The sequence below is a fragment of the Carlito syrichta genome, unplaced genomic scaffold (assembly GCF_000164805.1).
Source record: "Carlito syrichta isolate Samal-C Ts95f unplaced genomic scaffold, Tarsius_syrichta-2.0.1 Scaffold304285, whole genome shotgun sequence".
Taxonomy (NCBI): Eukaryota; Metazoa; Chordata; class Mammalia; order Primates; family Tarsiidae; genus Carlito; species Carlito syrichta.
Window position 1 is genome coordinate 126,801 of NW_007248381.1, and position 23,738 is coordinate 150,538.

At 39.1% G+C, this 23,738-nt stretch overlaps 1 protein-coding gene across 1 annotated transcript in view; it reads right to left on the reverse strand.

Moving 5' to 3' along the window:
• Window positions 1-23,738, reverse strand: part of NBAS (neuroblastoma amplified sequence) — a 230,770-nt gene that overhangs the window by 125,211 nt on the left and 81,821 nt on the right. The window contains exons 15-17 of the mRNA XM_008059599.2: window positions 23,566-23,703; window positions 12,991-13,220; window positions 10,181-10,291 (exon numbers count right to left, since the gene is read on the reverse strand). Coding sequence (XP_008057790.1) covers window positions 10,181-10,291; window positions 12,991-13,220; window positions 23,566-23,703 — 479 coding nt within the window. The remainder of the gene's footprint in view (window positions 1-10,180; window positions 10,292-12,990; window positions 13,221-23,565; window positions 23,704-23,738) is intronic.

Sequence of the window (23,738 nt, forward strand, 5' to 3'; positions counted from 1 at the left end):
CTCACTACATAAGTGTTTAAGGATGACACTTGATCTGCAATTCTGCTTGACAATGGAACATGTGATTGCTCAGGGAAAATGTACTCAAAATAATTGCGACATTTTTCAGTTTTGCCAATGTTTTGGCCAAGTGTTTTTGCAAACTGAAAAATGGAATTTAACTAACTTTTCAGGAACATCCAGACAGTTAATGAGATAATCACTAACGAGTATTGGCTAGGCGTAGTGGCTCAAGTCTGTAATCCCAGCACTTTGGGAGACTGAGGTGAGGGGATTGCCTGAGCCCACGGGTTCGAGAACAGCCTGGGCAACTTGGTGAGATCTCATTGCTACAATAAATAAAAAATTAGGCGTGGTAGCATGTGCCTGTAGTTCTGGCTACTTGGAAGGTTGAGACGGAAAGATCACCTGAGCCCAGCAGGTCAACACTGGGATGGCAGTGAGCGTGCCACTGCACTCCAGTCTGGGTGACACTGAGACTCCAACTCAAAAAAATAAAAAATAACAAATAAAAAAATAATGAGTATATCAGAGTCTATTTCTTGTCACACTGATATTTGATGAGTTCCTTTATGGACTATTTTATGATATGAACAGAGTAGTGACGTTGAAGGCCATATAAACAGGCTTTGTCTCCTCTATAAGGACTACTCCGTCCCCTTAACGCTTTTTAATTTCTCAAAAAATGTCAACTCTAACTTGTTCATATAGCCTTATATTACTACCTCTAACAAAAAATTATTTCACACTCGCTATGTCATCTCACTTAATTCTTGCAAGGCATATATCTTATAACTGATATCTACACTGGCTTGAAAAATAACTTCAAAAATCAGATGTGCAATGTTAGGCTAGTAGTGGTCATGGGATGGGTTTAGTAAATTTAGCCTGTTTCCAGAATTACCAATAATATTTTTTTTGAGCACCTACTACATACCAGATATTTTGTATAAACCTCCTCAATCTTATAATAGTTCTGTTAACTAGGCTAAAGATAGTCATTTTGTTAAAGAACACTTGGGTCAACAGGGATAAAAACAACTTGTCTATTAAGAATATACTTTCAGCAAGGTCACAAAGCCAGGGCTTGACAGGCTTGCATGACTCAAAGCCTGAGCACTTTCCACTGAATGTAACAGACTACAATGTATCATCTTGTTTATTATTTGTGCCACTTCAGCAGGAGCTTTTTACTATGTAGGGGGAAATGGCATCAAGAATCACCACATGGAAATGAAGGTTGCAGATATATGGGAGGAATTGCTTACATTTTGGTAATGGTAGTAACAATTTGTTTTCCCATTTTTTTTTTTAGGACTAGTAGATTTCTTCTTAGGCACAATAGAAATCACAGATATGATCAGATAATCTTTTCCCCAGACCAAAAGAAAGATCAAAACCAAATTGATGGCATGATTTTAATATTTAAACATAGATCTGTGTGAGACCTAAGACCTGAATATCTACATTCAACATTCCAACTCTAATATATATTTTCTTAGTCCTGTATTTTTGTTTGTTTAATTTTCAATACTTTTAATAAAATAAGTTACTTTAAATCCTAGAGGACTACTAGGGGGCTCAACCCCCTCTCTGTATACTGATAACTCTCACAAGTGAGCCAGGGTTCTTCAAGGGAAGAGGAGATTGAAAGGAAGGCCAGAATTTAAAATTCTTTACAAAGTAACAACCAGAACACAAACCTGCAAAACAATAGCAAACTTCAATCATGCATTCAGTGTATCTTCCATTCCAATTCAGAAAAAGTTAGATGTGTTATAGTTTATTCATCTCTCCACAGATACATCTGGCTCTTATACTTTGTTCTATCTGTTACCAAAAAGAATCCTACTGGAGAAAATGAAATTGACTTTAGAAAACAGCCCGGCACATTCAGAATCACTATGACCAGGGACCACCCCCCATGTGTCTGAAGGAGGCAATCTACACCAAACTAACCAACACAGAAGATGATGGTATCACGCTCTGCCACTCAAGAAAAATCACTTGAGTGACTGAAAAGTGGACAGTATAGTGAAATCCAAGTGTAGGATATCTGGCCTTTAAATATGCCATTTAAATGAGAAGAAAAAAGAAAAGAAAATCTTCACTAGATACCCTTGGCATAGATAGCTAGATAGACGATATAGATAGATAGATAGATAGATAGATAGACAGACAGATAGATTATAGATAGACAGACAGACAAAAAGAAAGAAAACAAAAGTCTGACAGTTCAAAGATGCTCTGACCCCTATTTAGTTCTCCTTTGCCCACTCAGCTCTGGCCACAATGGTCTTCCTTTAGTTACTAAGAAGCACTAAGACTTTCCTGTCCTTCTGCTCCCACAATCTGGAATGCCTCTTCCTCTATTTTCTCTTCAGGTCCCAAGAGAGGCCTTCCCTATCACTACTTGTCCATTTCTTTTATGGTACTTACAATAATGCACAACTTACTCTCTGGCTGCTTCTATGTGTGTGTGGAGGGGGGGAGTAGGGAGAGGAGTGTCCCTATCATAATATAAGCTCCATGAAGGCAAGGATGTGTCTGCCTTGTTCTGCACTTCACACTATGCTTGAAATGCAAAGATACTAAATAATAATAATAAGAAGAATACTAGCAACACTTAATGAATAAATGTAATATTATTATATCAGCTAGAAGCATCCTCTGTATTTCAAAATGATTCTGCATTTAAAATGTAAAGATACCCATGGAATCAGCAGAATTAACAAAAATAACAACAACAGGAATAATAGTAATAGTACTCAAAGAACCACCAGGTTATACTTTTTCCACAGATTTTCTCTAACCGTCACTACCCTCCAAGGTGAGGATGAAAGCCCTTGTAACTGAGAAAACAGTTACTCAAGAGGACTAAGAAATGTGCTAGGACTCCCAACCAGACCCCTGTGGCCCACAACCAAGCACCAAGCGAGAGAAAAGACCTCGCCCAAGTGAGAAAAGGCTGTCCCACCCCTACCTGATCAACTTGGTGGTGGTGTGTCGGTTGGCGCCTCCCAGATGCTGCCCTCACTACTGTCTCTGCTCCTCCCACACACAGACCATGAGGAAACAAAGAAGGAAAACTCCTTAGACAGCACCACCCCCTCTATTCCTGCCACCAGCAGATCAGGAAGACAGAGACAAGGTGGGCTGCATCTGCATGCTCACAGGTCCAACTCCCAGACACCTGCCCTCATGACCCTCCACAAGGTAGAGCCTCCTGGCACCACGCAGACACCCCAGCCTGAACACTATAGCTGTGACTCAGCGCTGCCCCGAGGACACAGCCTGCAGAAGTTGCCATTGGCCCCTTTGTCCTCCAAACACTACTACCACTGCCTCTGCCCTTTTCTCCCTGTGAGGGTAAGGGAGAGAATGAGAAGTTAGGGCACTAAAAGAAGCCACTAGACCATACATGAAACACATCACAGACACATCCATAAGAAACAAAAAAACACTACAAAACTCCAACCCAATGATAGCAACTTAAAAAAAATTTTAATTAAAAAAGTCTGCCCAAAAAGATGAGAAGGAATGAGTGCCAAAACACCAGAAATGCCAAAAGCCAAAGTGTTGCAATACCTACAAAGAATCCAATTCCTGAGCAATGGATCCTAACCAGAATGATCTGTTCCTAATAACAGACATAGAATTCAGACTGTGGATGACAAAGAGACTCAATGAGATCCAAAAGAAAGTGGATATCCAAATCAAAAAGGCCACGAAAACAGTCCAAGAGGTGAAAGCTGACTTGGCCACCCTAAGAAATAACCAAACTGAATTCCTGGATATGAAGAACTTACTTCAGGAATTTCAAAACAAAAACTCAAGCCTTAATAGCAGACTAGACCAGGCAGAAGAAATAATTTTGGAGCTTGAAGATAGATCCTTTAAATTAACCCAGTCAGACAAAAATAAAGAAAAAAGAATTAAAAATAAATGAAAATAAAGATGCCACATACCCAAACCTCTGGGATGCCATTAAAGTGATGCTGAGAGGGAAGTTTAGAGCAATACACACCCATATAAAGAAAATAGAGAGATCTTGAATAAATAGCCTAATGTCATACATAAGGGAACTGGAAAAAACAAGAACAAACGAAACTCAAAACTAGCAAAAGAAAAGAAATAAACCAAGTTAGAGCAGAACTAAGTGAAATTAAGACCCCCACAAAATGCACAAAAGACCCAGAGAAACTGGTTCTTTGAATAAACAAGATTAAGAGGCCCCTGGACAGAATAACACAACAAAAGAGAGAGTAAATACAAATAAATACAATCAGAAAAGAAAAAGGTGACATTAAAACCCATCCTGAAGAAATACAAGATTTTCAGAGATTATTATAAACATATGTATGTGTATAAACTAGAGAGTCTAAAGGAATTAATAAATTCTTGAAAACATACAATCTCCCAAGATGAAAACAGGAAGAAATTGAAAGCCTGAACAGAACAATAACAAGTCACAAAATTGATTCAGTAATTTAAAAAACAAAAAAAATCGACAAACAAGAGCTGGAACCAATCCTACTGAAAGTATTCTAAGCAATTGAGAAGAAAGGACTCCTTCGTAACTCATTCCACAAAGCCAATATCATCCTGATACCAAAAAATGGCAAAGACACAACAAAGAAAGAGAACTACAGGCTAAAATCCCTGATGAACATTGATGCAAAAATTCTCAACAAAATACGCAAACTCCATCCAACAGTACATTATCACTCATCATGACATTCATCATGACATTCATCATGACAAGATGGGCTTTATTCCCAGGAAAGAAGGCTAGCTCAAAATATGCAAATCAATAAATATAATCCACCACATAAACATAAGTAAAACCAAGAAGAACATAATTATCTCAGCAGATGCAGAAAAAGTGTTTGACAAAATCCAACATCCCATCAGGATAAAAACTTTTAACCATCTAGGCATCGAATGATCATTTATCAAAATAATTAAAGCCATCTATGATAAACCCACAGCCAACAACATATTTAACAGGCAGAAGCTGAAAACATTCCCCTTAAGAACCAGAACAACCCAAGGATGCTCACTCTCACTACTCCTAGTCACTATTCAACATAGTACTGGAAATCCTAGCCAGAGCAATCAGGCAAGATTAAGAAATAAGAGGTATCAAAGCAGGAAAAGAGGAAGTTAAATTACCTCTCTTCAAAGGTGATATGACTTTATATACAGAAACCCCAAAAGATTCCACCAAAAAGCTCCTAGTACTAATAAATGATTTCAGTAAAGTCACAGGATATCACATTAATGTTCAAAAATCAGTTGCATTTCTTTACACCAACAACAAACAGGTTGAGGACCAAATCAAGAACACAATACCATTCACAATAGCCACACAAAAAAATAATATAACTCAGAATACATCTAACCAAAAGGTGAAAATCTCAATAATGAGAGCTATAAAACACTGCTGAAAGAAATCAAAGATGACACAAACAAATGAAAAAATTTCTCATGCTCATGAATTGGAAGAATCAACACTGTCAAGATGTCCATACTACCCAAAGCAATCTACAGATTCAACGCAATCCCTATCAAACTGCCAGCATCATTTTTTCACAGACCCAGAAAAGACAATAAATATCTTCATATGGAAGCAAAAAAAAAAAAACCAAAAAACCCAGAATAGCCAAAACAATCCTAAGCCAAAAGAACAGTCAGAGGCATCACACTGCTAGACTTCAAATTTTATTACAAGGCTACAGTAACCAAAACAGCATAGTACTTGTACAAAAATAAACACATACACCAGTGGAACACAATAGAGAACCCAGAAATAAAACCACAAACCTACAACCAACTCATCTTTGACAATGCCAAAAAAAAAAAAGGAACACTGGAGAAAGGACACCCTATTTAACAAATGGTGCTGAGAAAACTGGCTAACTATATATGTAGAAGAATGAAGCTGGGTCACTACCTATCACCATGTACAAAAATTAATTCAAAATAGATTAAAGACTTAAACGTAAAACCTCAAACCTAGGAAACAGCCTCCTGGACATCAACTTAGGCAATGAATTCATGACCAAGTCCTCAAAAGCAAATGCAGCAAAAACTGAAGTTGACATGTGGGACCTCATCGAGCTAAAAAGCTTCTACACAGCAAAATAAACTATCAACAGAGTAAAGAGACAATGCACAGAATGAGAGAAAATATTTGCAAACTATGTATCCAAAAAGGCCTAATATTCAGAATCTACAAAGAACTCAAATGAATCAACAGAAAACAAAAATAACCCCATTAAAAACATGAACATGAAAATGTGGGCAAAAACCACAAACAACATTTCTGAAAGGAAGACATACAAGTGGCCAAGAAACATGAAAAAATGCTCAATATCACTAATCATCAGACAAATGCAAATCAAAATCACAATGAAATGCCACCTTACACCAGTCAAAATGGCTATTATTAAAAAGTAAAAAACAAAACAAAACAGAGATTGGTGAGGCCGTGGAGAGAAGGGAACGCGTGTACATTATTGGTAGGAATATAATATTGTTCAACCCCCATGGAAAGCAGTTAGTAGATTTCTCAAAGAACTAAAAATAGATTTACCACTGGAACCAGCAATCCTATACTGGGTATATTAAGGAGCATAAATAGTTTCACCAAAAAGATACTTGCACTAATATGCTTATAGCAGAACTATACACAAGAGCAAAAACAGGTAAACAACCTAGGTGCCCGTCAATAGTGGACTGGATAAATAAAATGTGGTACCTATACACCATGGAATACTACACAGTCATAAAAAGGAATAAAATCATATTCTTTGCAGCAACATGGATGCAACTGGAGGTCATCACTCTAAGAGAAATATCACAGAAAAGAAAAATGGAACATAGCTTGTTCTCACTAGGCAAACACGGGCACAGGGATGGGAATAACATACACTGAGAGCTACTAAAGGGAGGAGGGAGGGGAAATAAGGGTACTATGCTCACCACCTGGGGGGCAGGCTCAACAGAAGTCAAAATTTCATCACTACACACTATACCTATGTAACAAGCCTGCACATGGACCTCTTGGGTCTAAAATAAAATAAAAGTAAAAGTAAAAAATAAAAAAAAAGAACATCCCCCCCAAAAAGGAAAGAAAATAAACAAAACCACTAAAGAGTTATTCCTACTATCCACTAAAATCAATAAAGGAATCAAAATTAAAAAATAAAATATGCTCAAGGCTATATAGTTGGTGGCTAAGGGCAGTAGATGTGGATCTTGAAACTTGACCTGACCCCAAAACCTACACTGTCACCAGAAGGCCACCATGTACCTGGCAGTTACTGTTGTGTATACGATCCACCAATAGGTCTAGAACAGCCCCAAGATGAAGGTGGCTAAGCCTGCACTGAGTGAAAACTCAGCCTGGAGCTAAAGGGCTGCACTTGCTCCCGAGGGAACAAAGAGGCTGAGAGAGCCAGTGCCCGCAGGATGAAAGTGACTCTAGGCACTCATGGCCACTCAAAGCTAACACTGCTTTATAAAACTAGTAAGAAATTAAAAAAAATAATAATAAAAAGGAAATAAGGGGGGAAGAGACCAGCAACTCAAGCACGCATGTTTACGAGCATTATCTCTGACAGGAGTGAAATCCAGGAATTACTGCCATTAACTAAGCACTGATCATGTGCCAGGTACTGTAAGTTAGATATTTCACTATTAAATCATTCAATTCTCATTTCTTCTTCCTTAGAGTTGAAGGAGTTGAAGAAAATGAACTTCAGAGAGGTGAATTATTTTGTCCAAGGACACACAGCTAGAAGTGACACAAACAGGATTTGATCTATTTTGGTTTTAAGTTTTTTTATCTGCTACATAATGTTGCCTCACCCAAACCTGTCTGTGTGCACTTATCCATAAATGTGCTGATGCAGGTGATACCTCCAAAATCAACAGGAGGAAGGAGAATATACAATTATTAGAAATGAACTTTGTGGGAAAAATGACTTTTTAAAGGAATAATAAAGCAAAACACTAAAACAAAAAGCATTATTTTTCTTGTGACTCTACCTGTTAACTTCCCAGCAGCACTGACTCAACAAATAAATGTGAGGCAATTTCTATTGTATTAACAAGGCTGATTCCTAATAACTATGTTACCAAGTTTGATTAAACAGTAAGGCAAACTGCTGCCTTTAAAGAAGAGGGAGCACCAAACACCACTTGCTAAATCAATATTAAGTGCTTTGCCACTCACAAGTAATGATGCCAGGAGGTAATGATTTCCTGCTTTTGTAATAGCTGTGCATCTGCATAATCACACTGCTATCAGGTATAATGATATGCCAGGAACAGTTTTGCACATTACTCAATTGCCTGATAATTTATAATATATTCAGAGACCAATGAAGCATCCTGTTTGTACAGATATGACATCCTTTTATGTAACATTCGATGAAAGAAAAAGATATTCAATAAAATATCAGGATATTTTAAAAATATAGATATCACAAGAAACATTCACCTGAACATATTACTGTGCCCCAAATGGTGAAGTCTGTGCAATATTTATCATAAATAACATTATCACCCATGTAGCAATTTGATGTGTACTTAAAATGTAGATGCAACAATTTTCAATACAATTAATAAAAATTAAAGTGCTAATTTATAAGCATTTCTTGGCATTTAGCAAGATTTGACCCCACTCAATACTCCCACTTCTTTAATTTTTTTCTTTCATGGCTTCTCTAGAGTCCTCTGTTTTCCCTCCTACCTCTCCTGCTGCTCTCTTTTTGCTCCTTTTGCCAGTGGCTCTTCCTCTACCATCAAATGTGAAAGGCCCTCAAGGGTTGTCTTGAGATGTTCTCCTTTTCTCATTCTATATTCTTTCCCAAAGCACATCCACAACATGGCTTATATATCATCTATGGGCATATGGCTCCCAAGTTAGTATTTCCAGTTCTGCTTTCTCTTTTTGAATCCCAATTCTTTAAGATCCAGCTGCCAACTAGGCCCTTCCTTGTGGGTGTTCCATGTATATAACTTCCTCACTCCCTTTTCTCCACACTCACTCGCAAAGGACCTTGACCTCATGGAATGCCTCCTATATCACTGAGCAATGGCACCTCCAACAGGTAGACCAAGTAAGAATCTGGGGATGATTCTTGACAACTCCTCTTCCACTCTCCCTTATATCTAGTTTATCCTCATAAACCACCATATTAAGTACTATCTCTGTCACATTTAACTGTCTCTGAAACCTCCCTTTCTACTTTCAAATTCCTTCTTCCAGCAATTGTCATCTGCCATGTGGTCTACTACCATCTAGCTCCCTAACTGGTATGTGTGTGTGTGTGTGTGTGTATATATATATATATATCTACCCCAGCTTCCCTAAAAAGCGATCTTATCAAAATGCAGCTCAGGTTACACAAAGCTCCCCTGGTTCACCAAAATCCTTAATTAGCCTTCTATTTTTCTTAGGAAGAAACCAAAGCCCTTACAAGGAGCTCCACAGTCTTGCTGTGCAGCTTGGCTCCACCTGCCTCCTTGGACCTCCCAGCACTATCCATCCATCAGGCCCTCAGATCCATCATGTTCCAAATCCAAGGGCCTCTGCATTTACTATGTTGTCTACCTGGAAAATGGTTCCCTTCTCCTGTGTAGTTAATTCTGACCCAACACTTTTGTCTTTACTCATGTATTATTTCCTCAGGAAAGCCTTCCTTAACTATATACAGCAAAACGCCTCACTGGATTCTCTTACATAGTACTTGTCACAGTTTTAATTTCACATTTGTCTGTGTCATTATTCAATCATCATCCACCTCCAACTGTAGAACTACAAGTTCCAAGATATCTGGGATGCCTGCTTTTACTCACCACTGTGACCCCAGTTCTAACACTGTACTTAGCACACAGCAGCGTCTCAATAAAAACCTTTGCCTGAAATAGAAATGAACAATAAAGCATCTAGCCCAAGGCCATTATTATTACTGGAAAATAAAAACTAATAGATGATTGATAGAATATTACTATATCAAAGATGTATACAGAGAGAACATACCAAGATACTAGTCTATTATAGCCAAAAAAAATATTAAAATTGTACTTTACAACTTCAAGGCTCTTCTGAAACAGACTCTGAAAAGAAAGACATGGAAATAAACATACATATGAATTGTGTCCTTACCCACTGTCAGTGAACAGAAACTCCAAATGGGTCATAAAAACTTCCCAGCGGGAGACACTGTAACGTTGTGCCAGAGAAAGAGCAATACTGTAGACGTTTTCCTCAAGGGTTCTTCAGGAATGTCCATCAGATCCAGGAAAGGGAGAGAAGAGAAACACATTACTTCAATCAGTACAGAAAATGCTCATTAGGACTGCTCTCCAGCTGTGAGGGGTACAGTTGGTACAGTCTTTAATAAGACATCTCACAGAGATTCAGGAAGAATACTTCCAAGGAATTTTAATGCTCCTTTTTCACTGTGGTGTATTGTAATTTGCCAAAAGACTTGTCTAGACCAGTGGTTCTCAACTGTGGATAATTTCATCCCCCAGGGGACATGTGACAATGTCTGGAAATGTTGATCATGATGAGTGGGGGGAGGGGTAGATACCCTACTGGCATCTACTGGGTAGAGGCCAGGGATGCTACTGAGTATCCTACCCTGAACAGGACAGCCTCTACAGAGAAGAATCATTCAGTTAAAATGTCAACAGTCCTGTGGTTGAAAAAACTCTGAACCAGACTCTGGAGCTTATGGTCATAGCATACCTATGGGTAGATATATGACAAAGCACAGTCACTCAACAAACTATGTTTCATGTTTTCTACATTATATCAGGTATTGAGCTAGCTGCTTAGGAGATAAGTACAAACGAGCGACTTCATGAGGAACTCACAGCCTAGTGGAAGATGGAAGATGTGGGCCAGCATCTAAATGGTAGTGCTAAAAGAGAAGACTATGAAGCTCTGTGAGAACAGAGGAGAAAGTGACCAGTGCAGGCTGAAGGATGAACATGCACTAACTCAGTGGAGGTGGGCAAGAGTGGAAAAGAGACAAATGGGCATCTGAGGGATGAGGGAGAAAGGGCATCCCAATGAGCAATGTCTAGGGATCCTCAGGCCTGCTGAGGACCCAGTGCCTCATTCTCCAGGCATCAGGGAGTCAGTAGAAGGGTTAAACTGGGAAATGGCTTTGCCAGATTTGAGAATCTCGAGGCATATAAAGAATTCCAAAGAAGCAGTCCTGAGCACCCACATTAAGGCCATGCTGGGAGACTACTGCAGGACCTCTACTTCCAGAAATAGAGAAATGGAGGACAAAATTCTTGCTTAGAAGAACGGTGTGGACAAAACTATGGGAGCAGAAATGAAATCTCCATTATGATTAAGTATCACTGCTAAGATAACATTTGCCCCCAGCTAAGGACACCATGGAATTGGTATGCTTGTTTTCTGGGCTGGGCCCCCTAGTAAATACTTCAGGCGTTACTGTTAGTCTCTCTGGCATGGTCTTCTTTTTATCGCTCTGAATGGTTTTGTTTTTCCACAAGCCTTTGGAAACACAAAACCATTCTTTACTCACAGGCTACAGGAAAGAGGTCAAGGTTGGACTAAGTCTGTCAACCCATGGATTAGATCACTGTCAATGAAAATTATTTCTTATTTATTGGGTACCTACCTGTACATGATGGAAGGAGAATTCCTCGAGAATAGGGACCATTACTAATGATGGTTTCTATCATAGGAATCTGGCACACTGCCTGTCTCAGGGAAATGCTCATTATGTTTTTATTGCTCAATAGAGGTAGGAAGAACCCAAACTCTGTTACATCTTCTTCAAAGCTACCCTGTCTGACCTTTGGGAATGCATTATCTAGGACATACAGATAAGAAGACATACAGATATAATGTACTTACAGAAAACAACTGCCATAAAAATGGACACATACTGAGTAAGAAAATTAAGAATGGTCATTTTGTATACCAGGAAAGGTAGAGCTACAAATGAGAGGAAGTGAGTCCTTCAAGGATTCTTTTACACAAGGCACTGAAATCCCAGTTCCAAAGCAGAAAACCCATGGAAACTTTGAGGCTTTGAGGCATGTTAAACAAGCCATCCAAAGACTGCTGTATACTTTTCTAAGCAACAGATTGTAGAGAAGATTCTATTATATATTTATCAAAAGCATATATTTGTCCTCTAGGACATACTTCAAATAGCATATGCTAGTTGTATACTTAAAAAAGAAAATAAAAGCCAAAAATTCCAGTAAAATGTAACTGATGATATAATGCATGTCTTGCCTTATACACTTGTATTTTGCATCATAACCCTAAGAAACCAGGAACATGGCAGCAAGGATTACAAATGCCCACAGGAAAAGCACACTGGGCTTGCCTTAGGAAATCCAAGCTCAACTCCTGCCTGTGTGACCGTGAACAACTTTTTAAGGCTCTCTGATTTTCAGATTCTTTTTCCAAAAAGTAGGGAGGTTAGACTAAACCATCTCTCGAGTCACTCAAACTGGATCACTCTATGAAATTATGATCTCCAGGAGGACAGAGAAGGGGAAGAGGAAATAAAAAATTCCATATTCTCTTCAAGAGACCAGATATAAGTTGTTCCTGCTATACTTCTTTTGATCTCTCCATGCCCTCCCTTATTCTAAAGAGAATTTAGAATGTCTTCTAAAAAGACAGAAGTCCAGGTGAATATAAAATTATCAGAGGGTACCAAGGCTAGTTTGACACTTTCTCAAGGATTTAAAAGATAATGATGAAAAATATCATACACCACTACTATAATCAAGACTTTGTTACTGTTTGGGAAGACACATGCCCCACGAAACAGTGGAAAAAGTGGGGGAAAGCCCTATTTATAGCAACCATGAATGTAAATCTTCAAAGGACTGGGATAATTGCTCCTGATCATTCAACTTGCTCTTCTGCAGTTTAAATCCATTCCCTTATGAGCCAAAGGTATCCCTTACTCTGCCAGACCAAGGATAGTTTCCCTTTTATACTGGTCGTCTGCAGTAAATCGCTGCACATCCACACCCTTCCGGAGGCCCTGAAGGACCTGAGCCTGCGTGAAGTCCAGGAGACGTTCATTATAGTAGTGTAACTGCTTGATCAATGAAACAAGGTCTTCGGGCCAGGCTTCGTGTCCATGTCGAGTCACATGCCTGGTGACCATCCTGATTAGCTCTTTGGGATCAGCCTGTGAAAGGCATGGAAAAGAATATATTTTACAAACATCATATAAATATGAGCAAGTTAGCAACAAAGAGAAACCATGTCTGCAGGGCACTTGATTGGCCCTTCACACTAATGCCATTTAACAAGGCTCACAACTGTTCTGGGAAGTGAACAAAGCAGAAAAAAACGAGACACAGAAATGAGTCTAGAAATAATTTTCTGGACTCTTGTTCTTCTTCAGTCTTAAAAATCTCCATCCACTTATAAAATAATATATTCTTGCTTTTTCAACTACCATAAACCTACATCAGATTTGTTCACCAACCACCTGTTCATAGTAACTCACTCTAAAAGTAATTTTTGTCAGCATTGTAAATGACATCCATAGTAAATTTTCTGTGGCCCACCATAAGTATTCTCAGTAAGAAAGTTGCAGTTCAATAACTTCACTATAAATGGGTAGACAGCTGAGGAGAAAAGTATTTTCTCCAGGGATAAGTTAGAGGGGGAAAAAAAACCCTATCCCTGTTCTTGAAATCATACATACTTCCAGTTGTATGAAAAAAGCATCCAATGGACTTTTACAGTGCTCAATTTGGGGCTCAATGGATATTGTTCTGTTAGCTCCTCTAACAACAATAAAATTATTCAAATAGAACAAATCTCAGAATCCAACAGCTGACAGGAAAGGAGAATAAGTGATTAACTGGCCACATTTATTTACATTAAAGTTGGGCTGAGTGTCAACGAAGTAATGGAGCTCAGCCATGATTGTGGAATTACTTAACAGGAATTACTTAATACTTGAGCAGCATTAACTCAACAATCCCAATTTTTAGGAAGACATGGTACATATTTTAATATAAGCAAAATTAAAAAAACAAACAAACAAGAATCTACCCGTGGTTCTCAGAAATGCATTCCTAATTATAGTAAGCTGTCAACATTTCTGCTATGTAAGCCATTATTCTGAGTTACACAGATTTGTCAATGTCAAGTCTATATTACCAAACCTAGCCTGACATTCTCTCTCTTTATCCTATTAAGGAACAATATGGGAGTACTGATAAAAGCCAATTAAAGAAATCTGGGACTCTGGCAGGTGAATTTTATTAAAATTCAACCTTACTCTAATTTTTTCTCCTACTCAATGCATACAATAAGTCCTACTCTTAAAAACCACACATATGAGTCTCAAGTCAAAAGACCTGGATCTGAACACTAACTCTTCCATCGTAAGCTGCAAGGCCATTTTTCATTCAACAAATCCTTCTTGTATACCTATTATGTACCAAGTGATGTACTAGGAGAACAAGATCCTTTCCTCTAGGAATGCAGTCTATTAGGAGCGCTCTATTCCAAATCTCTTATTTTTTCTTCTGTAATAATAGCAGAAGGTGTTTCAGAATCATAAGGAAGAATACTGTTTTCTGTTCAACTCCCTGATATAAACACATCTGCTTTTAAAATCCTGCCTTAACAAGGTGCTGAAAAGGGGTATTCTATTAATTTCTTTTTTCTCTTTTTTTTTTTTTTTTGAGTTGGAATCTCACTCTGTTGCCCAGACTGGCGTGCAGTGGCCGCTCCTGGCCACTGCAACCTCGACCTGCTGGACTCCAGCGATCCTTCTGCCTCAGCCTTCCAAGTAGCTGGAACTACAGGCACACGCTACCACGCCCGGCTATCTATTAATTTCTTGATGACAGATTTGTAAGTATATACAAGTTTATGGCTCACCAAATATTTGTGAGATGTATAAAAATATTTCCAATACTTCAATTTATTGTGTAAAGCATAATACCTATGAGGAGAGACTTCTCACAAAAGCTGCCAAGAAAAAGTGAAATTAGTTATTGAGGGAAAAACACATGAACTGGCATCAAAGACCTAGACTACCAGTTTTTCCCTCCTGAACTTTAAGTTTTCCATTTCTAAAATCGAGGCAATTTTTTCTGAGTCCTCATAAAGATTAGATGAGACTGGATGGATGAACATGCTGTGAATTCTAGCTCCCTATGCAAATCAGTTTCTTATCATTGTCACTGCTGCTTTCCATCTCTACCTCAAGGAACTTTACCAGTTATGATCACTTTCAATATTCAACTTAAAGTTTAGTAAAAATACCTCCCCTGAGTTTATCATCACTTTTCTCAAAACTATTCCAAAGCACTCCTACTCATCTTCATACATTCATCCCAACACTTCATCTTATACATTCATTTATTCACCCCCACGATGTACAACACTTAAAGTTTCCAAAGTGTCTTCAGATGTTTTCATTTGACTCTCACACTAAGCCAGGAATGTGCATGGAGAGTGCTGCTCCTCTTTTATAGATGCTCAATCTGTACTCGAGGCATCAAGAGCGGTAGTCCCACAGTTGGGAAAGAAGTCAAGCCACCTGGCTTCAGGCCCACTCGCCCCATACGATGGACCAGGTCGCCACAGGTGTTCTACAACCAGCTTCACACCTAAAATCACTAGGGATTTTTGGCTGTTTAGAGTACATTTAAATTTCTTTCCCTGTTTTCCCCACCTAAGTTCAGTGACATGATCCACGAGTATGCAAGCGTTTAGCTTCTAAGAAGCTGTGGAGAGCTTTATGGGTAGCTGCAAAATCTTCCATAATCAGTATTCAATGTAATATTGCAAAACATTTCAGGCTGCAAAACCTAACAGCATAACAAACCATTAAGAATCTTAAAAGAAAACTGTGAAGTTAAATTATTCTATTTTCCCTCCAAAACTAAGGCAATGCAGTTCTTCAGGGGGTGAGTAAAATATTATTTCTTTAAAGAATATGGCCAAGTCCTTGTAAAAACAAAATAAGCATAAATATTCATGACATAACAGAATGCTCAATGATTTAATCTACTGCTTACTAGTAGAGGTAATCAATCCATTCTGGCTTAATAGTCTCCATTTCTTGGTAATATTATTTGGAAAGTTTTAAACAGGTGGTGTGTTTCCCCTTTAGGGTTGTTATTTTGCTTGAGATAATTTTCTACTTAGTATTTTCAATTAGTAGCTTAAAAAAACACACATTTTAGAAATAGTCTACCATAAAATTTTGAATTTCATCCCTGCTGAGTTTGCTTCCCTAGCCTATAAAACTAGAGGACGTGGTTCCATTTTTAACTGATTTTATCTTATGTAAACTTTTTTAAAAGAATAGAAGAAAGATCCCACTTCAGGATACATTTACAATAATTATAAAGGTAAGTTATAAGTGAAAAAAATCAAGGTACAGAACAATGTGTATAGCTTATTTACATCTGTCTAAAAAATTGTTATATAAACATATATAACCACAAACTATCTCTGGACAGATATGAAAGAGAAACCCTTGAGTTTTGGGGTTGTGTATATTACATTTTAAACATAAAAATGAGTTAATTTGGACAAATACTAGAAGAGAAAATTATCTTTGACTGGTCATTTGCCCATCATCATTATATAAAACTAAGAGAAAATGCAGGCAAGGTAGGCAGCTCTGAAGATCATCTGGGAAAGGTACCAAGCTCTGTTGGCTGGCTTAGGACGGTGCTACCCTTCACGGTGTACAAACTTTGAATCAGAAATAACCTCACAAATTCTAGCAATACTTTTATTCAAACCTCGTAATCTACCTAAGTTGGCATTACTGCAGCACATAACTCCAGGGGGTGGAAAGAGAAAATGTGAAGCCTGTAGGATTAGAAACAAGCTGAACTGACAACTGAGTGAAAGTTAAGCTTCACTGGGTGTTATTATGTGTAGGCAACAAATTGAAACCGCTTTGATTTCAATTTCCAAGATGATTCATCTGGAGTTTGTCATATTTAATTCCAAACTCAGCAGTGCTGTTTTATGCAGAGGAAGATGCTGAACAGACTCAAATAATGAACCATTAGGCAGTCAATGAAAAACTCTTGTGTACTTAAAACATTCAGCTATTGTGCCTACAGGTGTTTCCTTCAAATCCAACAGGGTCAGGACTCAAAAACACAAACTGGAAGCCCCAAGGCTGTCCTGGCACACAGCACTTGACATGACTCCTGAACTTATTCATATGCCAATCAACAGTCACAGAATAACTACAGTGGGTTAGGTCTGAGGTTACACGAAGTGCTAGAATTCCTCTCCTCAAATAAGGTCACCACATTGAGAGGAGAGACTATAATGCACTAAAAGAACAGCTTCCATGAGTGCCTAACACAGAGCAGAGAAAGATGGAAGAAGGGGGCCGAGGTCTGTGGCGGAGGCAGGAGGATTGGGCGGTGGGGGTGGGGGGAGGTTGCCACTGAGTACAAACTGACCTGTTCATAGTGGAGAAAAGGAGGTGGTATTTCAGGCAGGAGAGGGGCAGTTATATCTGCACAGGCACAGAGGCACAACAAAGGATGTTAAATTCAGAGAAATCTAAGTTCTGAGTAGCTAGAACATAAACTTCAAAAGAGGCAGTGTCAGAAAACACGGCTGGAGGGTAAGCAAGAGCCAGCCAGCTCACTGAGGGTCTTATCTGTCATATACAGGAGTTTAGATTTTACGTGGCAGACAGAGCACTGCTTGAAAATAACCTGCTGGGAACTGCCTGTTAGACTTGCAAACCAGAGACATCTCTCAGGTCCAAAAAAGAGTGGTACCACCTCTTTGGAAACAAAGTAGAGCAGTTGCACATCCAAGTAAAAAGCAGGTAAGGCCTGGGATCAGGGGCTCTAAGTGACAGCATGTCACTTTTCACCAGAATGACCTTGAGCAAGTAACCATGCTGCTGAGGCTTATCTTCTCTGAAGATTCCTCTTCTGCAAAATGGGGTTGCTCCAAGGATCAAACAGCAGAATAAATGTGAAAGGTACTTTCTGACAGCTGTTTGGGAAAACTCACACCATGTTTTCTTCTGCTTTCATGCCACAATAATCATCAACACAAAAGAACATGTCTATGGTCAAAGTGGGAGGGAGTTTCTCACCACCACCAAGTGAGCAACCAGTTCTGAGGCAGACTCCCACTGGGTGTCCTCCAGTACAATTCTTGGAGACAGGGTCAGATCCCACAGGTTGGGGGCTCAGTATCCCAAACTGCCCCCTGCGTTTAGATACCAGTTGCAAGCCAAGGTCTCTGAACTTCTGACCAACTAGCTTCAAGTTGGGGTTCCTACAACTCCTTCTTTGAGTTTGATTGATTTGCTGGGGTGGCTCATACAACTCAGAGAAACACAACGTTTACCAGATCATTATAAAGGATATTACAAAAAATACAGATGAAGAGATAGATGTGTTGGGCACAGTATTAGGGAGAAGATGCTTCCATGCCCTCCAGGGTACACCAGCTATCCCAAAGCTATTCCAAAACCCTCCAAACCCCGCACGCTTAGAGTTTTATGGAGGTTCCATTACATAGGCATAATTGATTAAGTCACTGGCCATTGGTGAACAATTTGACCATCAGTCTCTCCCCCCTCCCTGAAGAGAGTTGGGGAGAAGGGCTGAAAGTACCAACTCTCTAATCATGCCTTGGCCTTTCTGGTGACCAGCCCCATGCTGAAGCTACCTATGTGCTGCTGGCCATCAGTCAAACATTAGCATACAAAACAACATCACATTAAAGATTCTAAGGATTTTAGGAGCTGTATGCTAGGAAGCAGGACAAAGACTAAGTATATATTTCACAATATCACAATAGCCAAGTGCCTTTTTAGGGCTAGTCTGACAGCTCCCATAAGCAAGATGACTGTTGTTGTCATACCTCTTCCTGACTTTCTTAGCCAGTCAGGAGCCTGTAATGCACTAAAAGAACTGTTTTCATGGGTGTATACACAAAGAGCAGAGAAAGACGGAAGAAGGAGGCCAAGGTCTGCAGAGGAGCCACCAGTCACAGTGAAGTGTGGTCACTGACTGCATTTCTGTCTTTTCCTCTGGAGTTAGGCAACTCTTCTGTGCCGTGGATTTTACATAGTAAAATGTTAACATGATCTCAAATACCTTATGAAAAAATACCACTGTGTATATGTCAGTCACAGTGATACTTCCACACCTTTGTTACTGCTGTTCAGTCTGGAATGACTTCCTCAGGTAGCTGCACAGTACTGTTGGGTCCTTTCCTCTTTACTCAAAGGTCACCTTCTCAACGGAAGCCTTTCCTGATGCTATTTAAGTAGTAAGTAGAATTCTACACACACACACACACACACACACACACACACGTGCAAGCTTGCACATGTGCACACACAATTCCCATTCTTTTTTGCTTTTCTTTAATAGTTTTTACTGTTATCTAGCATAGTATATATTTTATTTACTTGTTTTGTTTATGGTGCCTATGTTCCCAATAAAATGTAAGTTCTACAAGGGTAAGAGGATGAGAGTTTTATATTCTTTGTTCACTATTGTTTCCTCTAAAAAACTGCCTGGCATAAAGGGGTCACATGATAAATATTTGATGAACACACACACGTGTACACATACACAATTCAATGATCTCAGATGTACTGAAGAGTTATTCATAAATTCTCAGTCACTCACATTTGTTTACTACCCTTTATACTCTAGATCCTGCTCTAAGCACTGGGAAATCTAATAAATACAACACAGATACGTCCCTCAAACAGCTCATTATCTAGTGAAGTGAAAAGTAGATAAACTCATGATAGAGTGCAAGGGCTATGACAGAGGTGAGCATAGGGTAGTACAAACACATGGGGTGAGCTCAACCCAGCTTGGGAGAACCACAGAAGGCTTCCTAGGTGAGGAAACACCTGATCCAGGTATCCAAGCAAAGAAATGGTGGGGGGAACCTTATAGGCAGAGAATAAAACATGCTTAAAGACAAAAAAACAGAATGCACAGGGTGTTTGAGAAATTATGAGTTGTTTAGTGTAGCTGGAGCAATGCAAGGTGAAGTTGGAGACACAGAGACTAGACCAGGGGCATGTGCAGCCCTTGCTGGAGCGATGGGAGATCACTGAAGGATTCCAGGCAGGGATGAAGATAACGCCAGGCCTCCATATTAGAAAGACTGATCTAGCAGCAGTTGGGAAGAAATATAAAAATAACAAAAATGGAGACGAGGTGACAGTTAAGAGGCTGTCCCTGGTGTTTAGGTAAAGAACTCTGGAAGACAGAATTAAGGTGAGGACATGAGGTGAAGACAGGAAAACAAATGGAGAGGTGGTAATGCTCCCTATTCCCTCTTAAGACATCTGTCTATTTGGAAGAGTTTCAGAATGTCTCTGCATCTGATGTGAAAAAATTCCTGTGCTCTTTTTAACTCCTCATTTTCCTCTCAAACCAAATGCTTTCTACCGAGTTGCCAAGAAGCCCCTTGAGAACCAGCTGGCTTGTGACCTGCTGCATGCATCTCACGCTTTCAGAGAGCAGGTCTGCTTCTTTCTGAAGCCATTCAGAAGTTACAGACCACACATTGGGCCACCACCACCAAGCCCCATGGACTTTACTGGCTCCTATTCCAGAAGGATATAGTGCTGCTTCCTGGAGCAAGGACCCGGAACAGCAGTGGCCTTATGTAGTTGGGCCTAGAAGGGAACTGGTAGCAGGTGACAGGAACCATGCCATAGAGTGGGTGGGTAATGTGACAGCCAGGAATCAGAGGCCAAGAGCTAGGGCGAGGCAGGAGAGCTCCAGGGGATATCTTCAAAGGAAAGAACAGTTTGACAGGAAAATAGTGACAAGAACAAAATGAAGAGTTCAAGTGCACAGAGATGGTTGGCTGACAGAAGCTGGAAGGAAGAATCAGAAACTGGCATAAGAGGTAAAAATCCAGACTTATTATTCTCTATACTACAATGCTAAGCTCCATGCTCTTCGGAGTAGGTACCCTGATGCTGAATGGATGAAACAGTATTGAATATAATATCTGGAAATAAAATATTCATACTCTACCAAGGGGAAAGAACTGTGGAGAATGTGGAAGAAACCAAGATGGACACGCCTACACCCCCAACCCTTATCTTTCAGTGTTCCGTTTTATTTCTCTGTAGACTTTTGTTGTGGAACTCTTACATGAGGTTTCTTATAGACTGACTCCAGTATCTGAGGAAGGAAAGAGTGATGGCCAGATATAAAAGTTGGGATGGAATTTAATTGTTTTTTTCCTAACTGACCCCTGTCACAAGTTGTATATACTGTGAGACTTTTCTTTGAATGTCAGTACAAAGTAATTTGCTATGAGGGAAAAAAGGACAAATAAAAATTTACTAGAATTTTCCTCCCAGAGGACTACTTTAATTAAGGAAATGAAACTGGATATTACAGGCCAAAATGTGGCTGCGCAGTCAGCTTCTTGGCTTTGTTAAAAGCCGTATTTATCATCTGCCCCACATTAGCCATCAGTGCTCTTCTTGGCAGTCACTCTAACCCACATTTATGTAACTGTCTCACAGGGATTTAGAGCCAGTGGCGAGGTAGCTGAGGTCAGGTACCATGCATATTCACCTTCCCATCCCAGTGCTCAGTAGAAGGGTGTGGCACGTATGCAGGATGTATGGTGACAGATGAGCCAACAGATGAAGTGGCCTTTCAATTCTATGCATTTAGGAAACATACAGCATAAGACCAGTACACGGTAGGACCTTAACACAGATGATATAAACCGGAATTCCAATGGGAGTTCTCATTTCAGCACTGGCATCCCATTTCAATACCATCCACTTAGAGACTCTGGTCAAATACATTTTGAGAGCTCAGTTGACTTTTTGGGCAAAAAAATCAAATTTAGAACAAGGCATTATGAATGTGGCCAAGATAAAGCTTTACTGTGTTTCAACACACTTAAAAGAGTTTTAGAGAAAACGGTTTAGTACTTGTGTACATTTACAGCACCAATGAAGACAAGGGTAAAATAAACTCATCACATTTCTACCTATATAATCACTTCATTCCCTCAACTTATAACACAGACCAGTACATGCTCCTTACTTCACATAAAAGCATACCTGAGCTATAAAAGCAAAACCAAATTACTAGAGTGTAGCAATTTTTGTAAATAAGTAACCATACAAAGCAGCAGTAGCTATAAAAACAAACAAAAAACTCCAAGATTCCCAAAATAAACTAATACCAACTAAAATAAACTAATAATACTAATAATAATAATAAACAAAATAAACTAATATCAACTTGTTAAAAGAAGAAAGCATTTCTGTTTCTTGGCTAAATGTGGTCATGATAAGAAAACTATCACTAGTACAAAACACACCTAATAACGATGGTGCCTGAGGGATTCACCAGATGTGGATGGTTCTCCCATACTCCTTCTTATTTTAAATAAACAGCCATATCTATGCTATAAATGAAATGCTTCCACACACTTCTAGGTTCTTAGATATGTTTTAGATGGTTGAGGCTGCTAGAACATTGATACACGTGAAATTATTCCTGTTTTTGTATGGAAAAAAGTAATCATGCCCCAATAAACTTTGGACCTTGGCTTTGTACACACAGTGGATTTGAAAGCATAATCTGTTTACTTATCTACTCTTAAAATAGTACTTTTCTTATCTAAAATGATCCAATACAAAAAGTAGATCATTTCCCAATGCTGATAAATAAAACTGATGTATACAAGTAAACCTGGAGGGATTTTCCAGTGGCATCTGTAATACTTTTGTGTCTACAAATGAAGGCACATGTAATGTGAGTCCATGCTTAGATGCTTTTTGCCATTAAAGTTGCCTGAGGTTTGTGGCAAGTAGAAATAATATGTGTAAACATTCCATCTGTATAATTACTACTCTCATATCTCTGGTCTAAAAAAAAAATGTGTAGCATTGGTCAAATAATTATGTTGCCCATTTTCCTAAATAAGACAGAATTGACCTGCCTGGGCAACTTGGCAAGACATCATCTCTACAATAAATCAAAAGTTAGCTGGGTGTGGTAGCACAAGCCTGTAGTTCCAGCTACTTGGAAGGCTGAGGAAGGATCGCCAGAGCCCAGCAGGTCAAGGCTGTGGTGGCCGGGAGCGGCCACTGCACTCCAGTCTGGGCGACAGAGTGAGACTCCAACTCAAAAAAAAAAAAAAAAAAAGGCAGAGTTATCTTCCTTTTTGGGAAGTACATTTAAAAAATCTTTTCTCCACTTAGCCCCTCCTACTACTTTAGCCTATCCTAAGGACTTAGTAAAATAAAGTAAATGAAAGAAAACTTTGGGGGAAGAATCAGTATTCACAATAAGTATTAGAAACTTTACTTCTTACTGATACCTTGAAAACCAATGTCATCTAAAACAGAAAAGCCAAGGGCTATCTGCCTTTGGAAAGCATCTGGATACAAAAGGGATACGTTCCTCCAAAAAGTAAAGACAGGTTTTGGTTATTTTAGAAAAGTTTTAATTCCACTCATTAATAAAGGGGAAATCATGAGGACTTACTCTGTAAAGTGGATGATACTTGTCCCTGAAACATGGAGCCAATCGGGCATAAATCTGCAGGCTATAGTAATACGCTGCCAGCTGAAGAGATAACGCAGAGTGCGACTGCTTTTCAAAGCACTTGTTAGCATCTAGTACCTAAGAGAGAACATAAGAGAAAGGAAATTAATGAG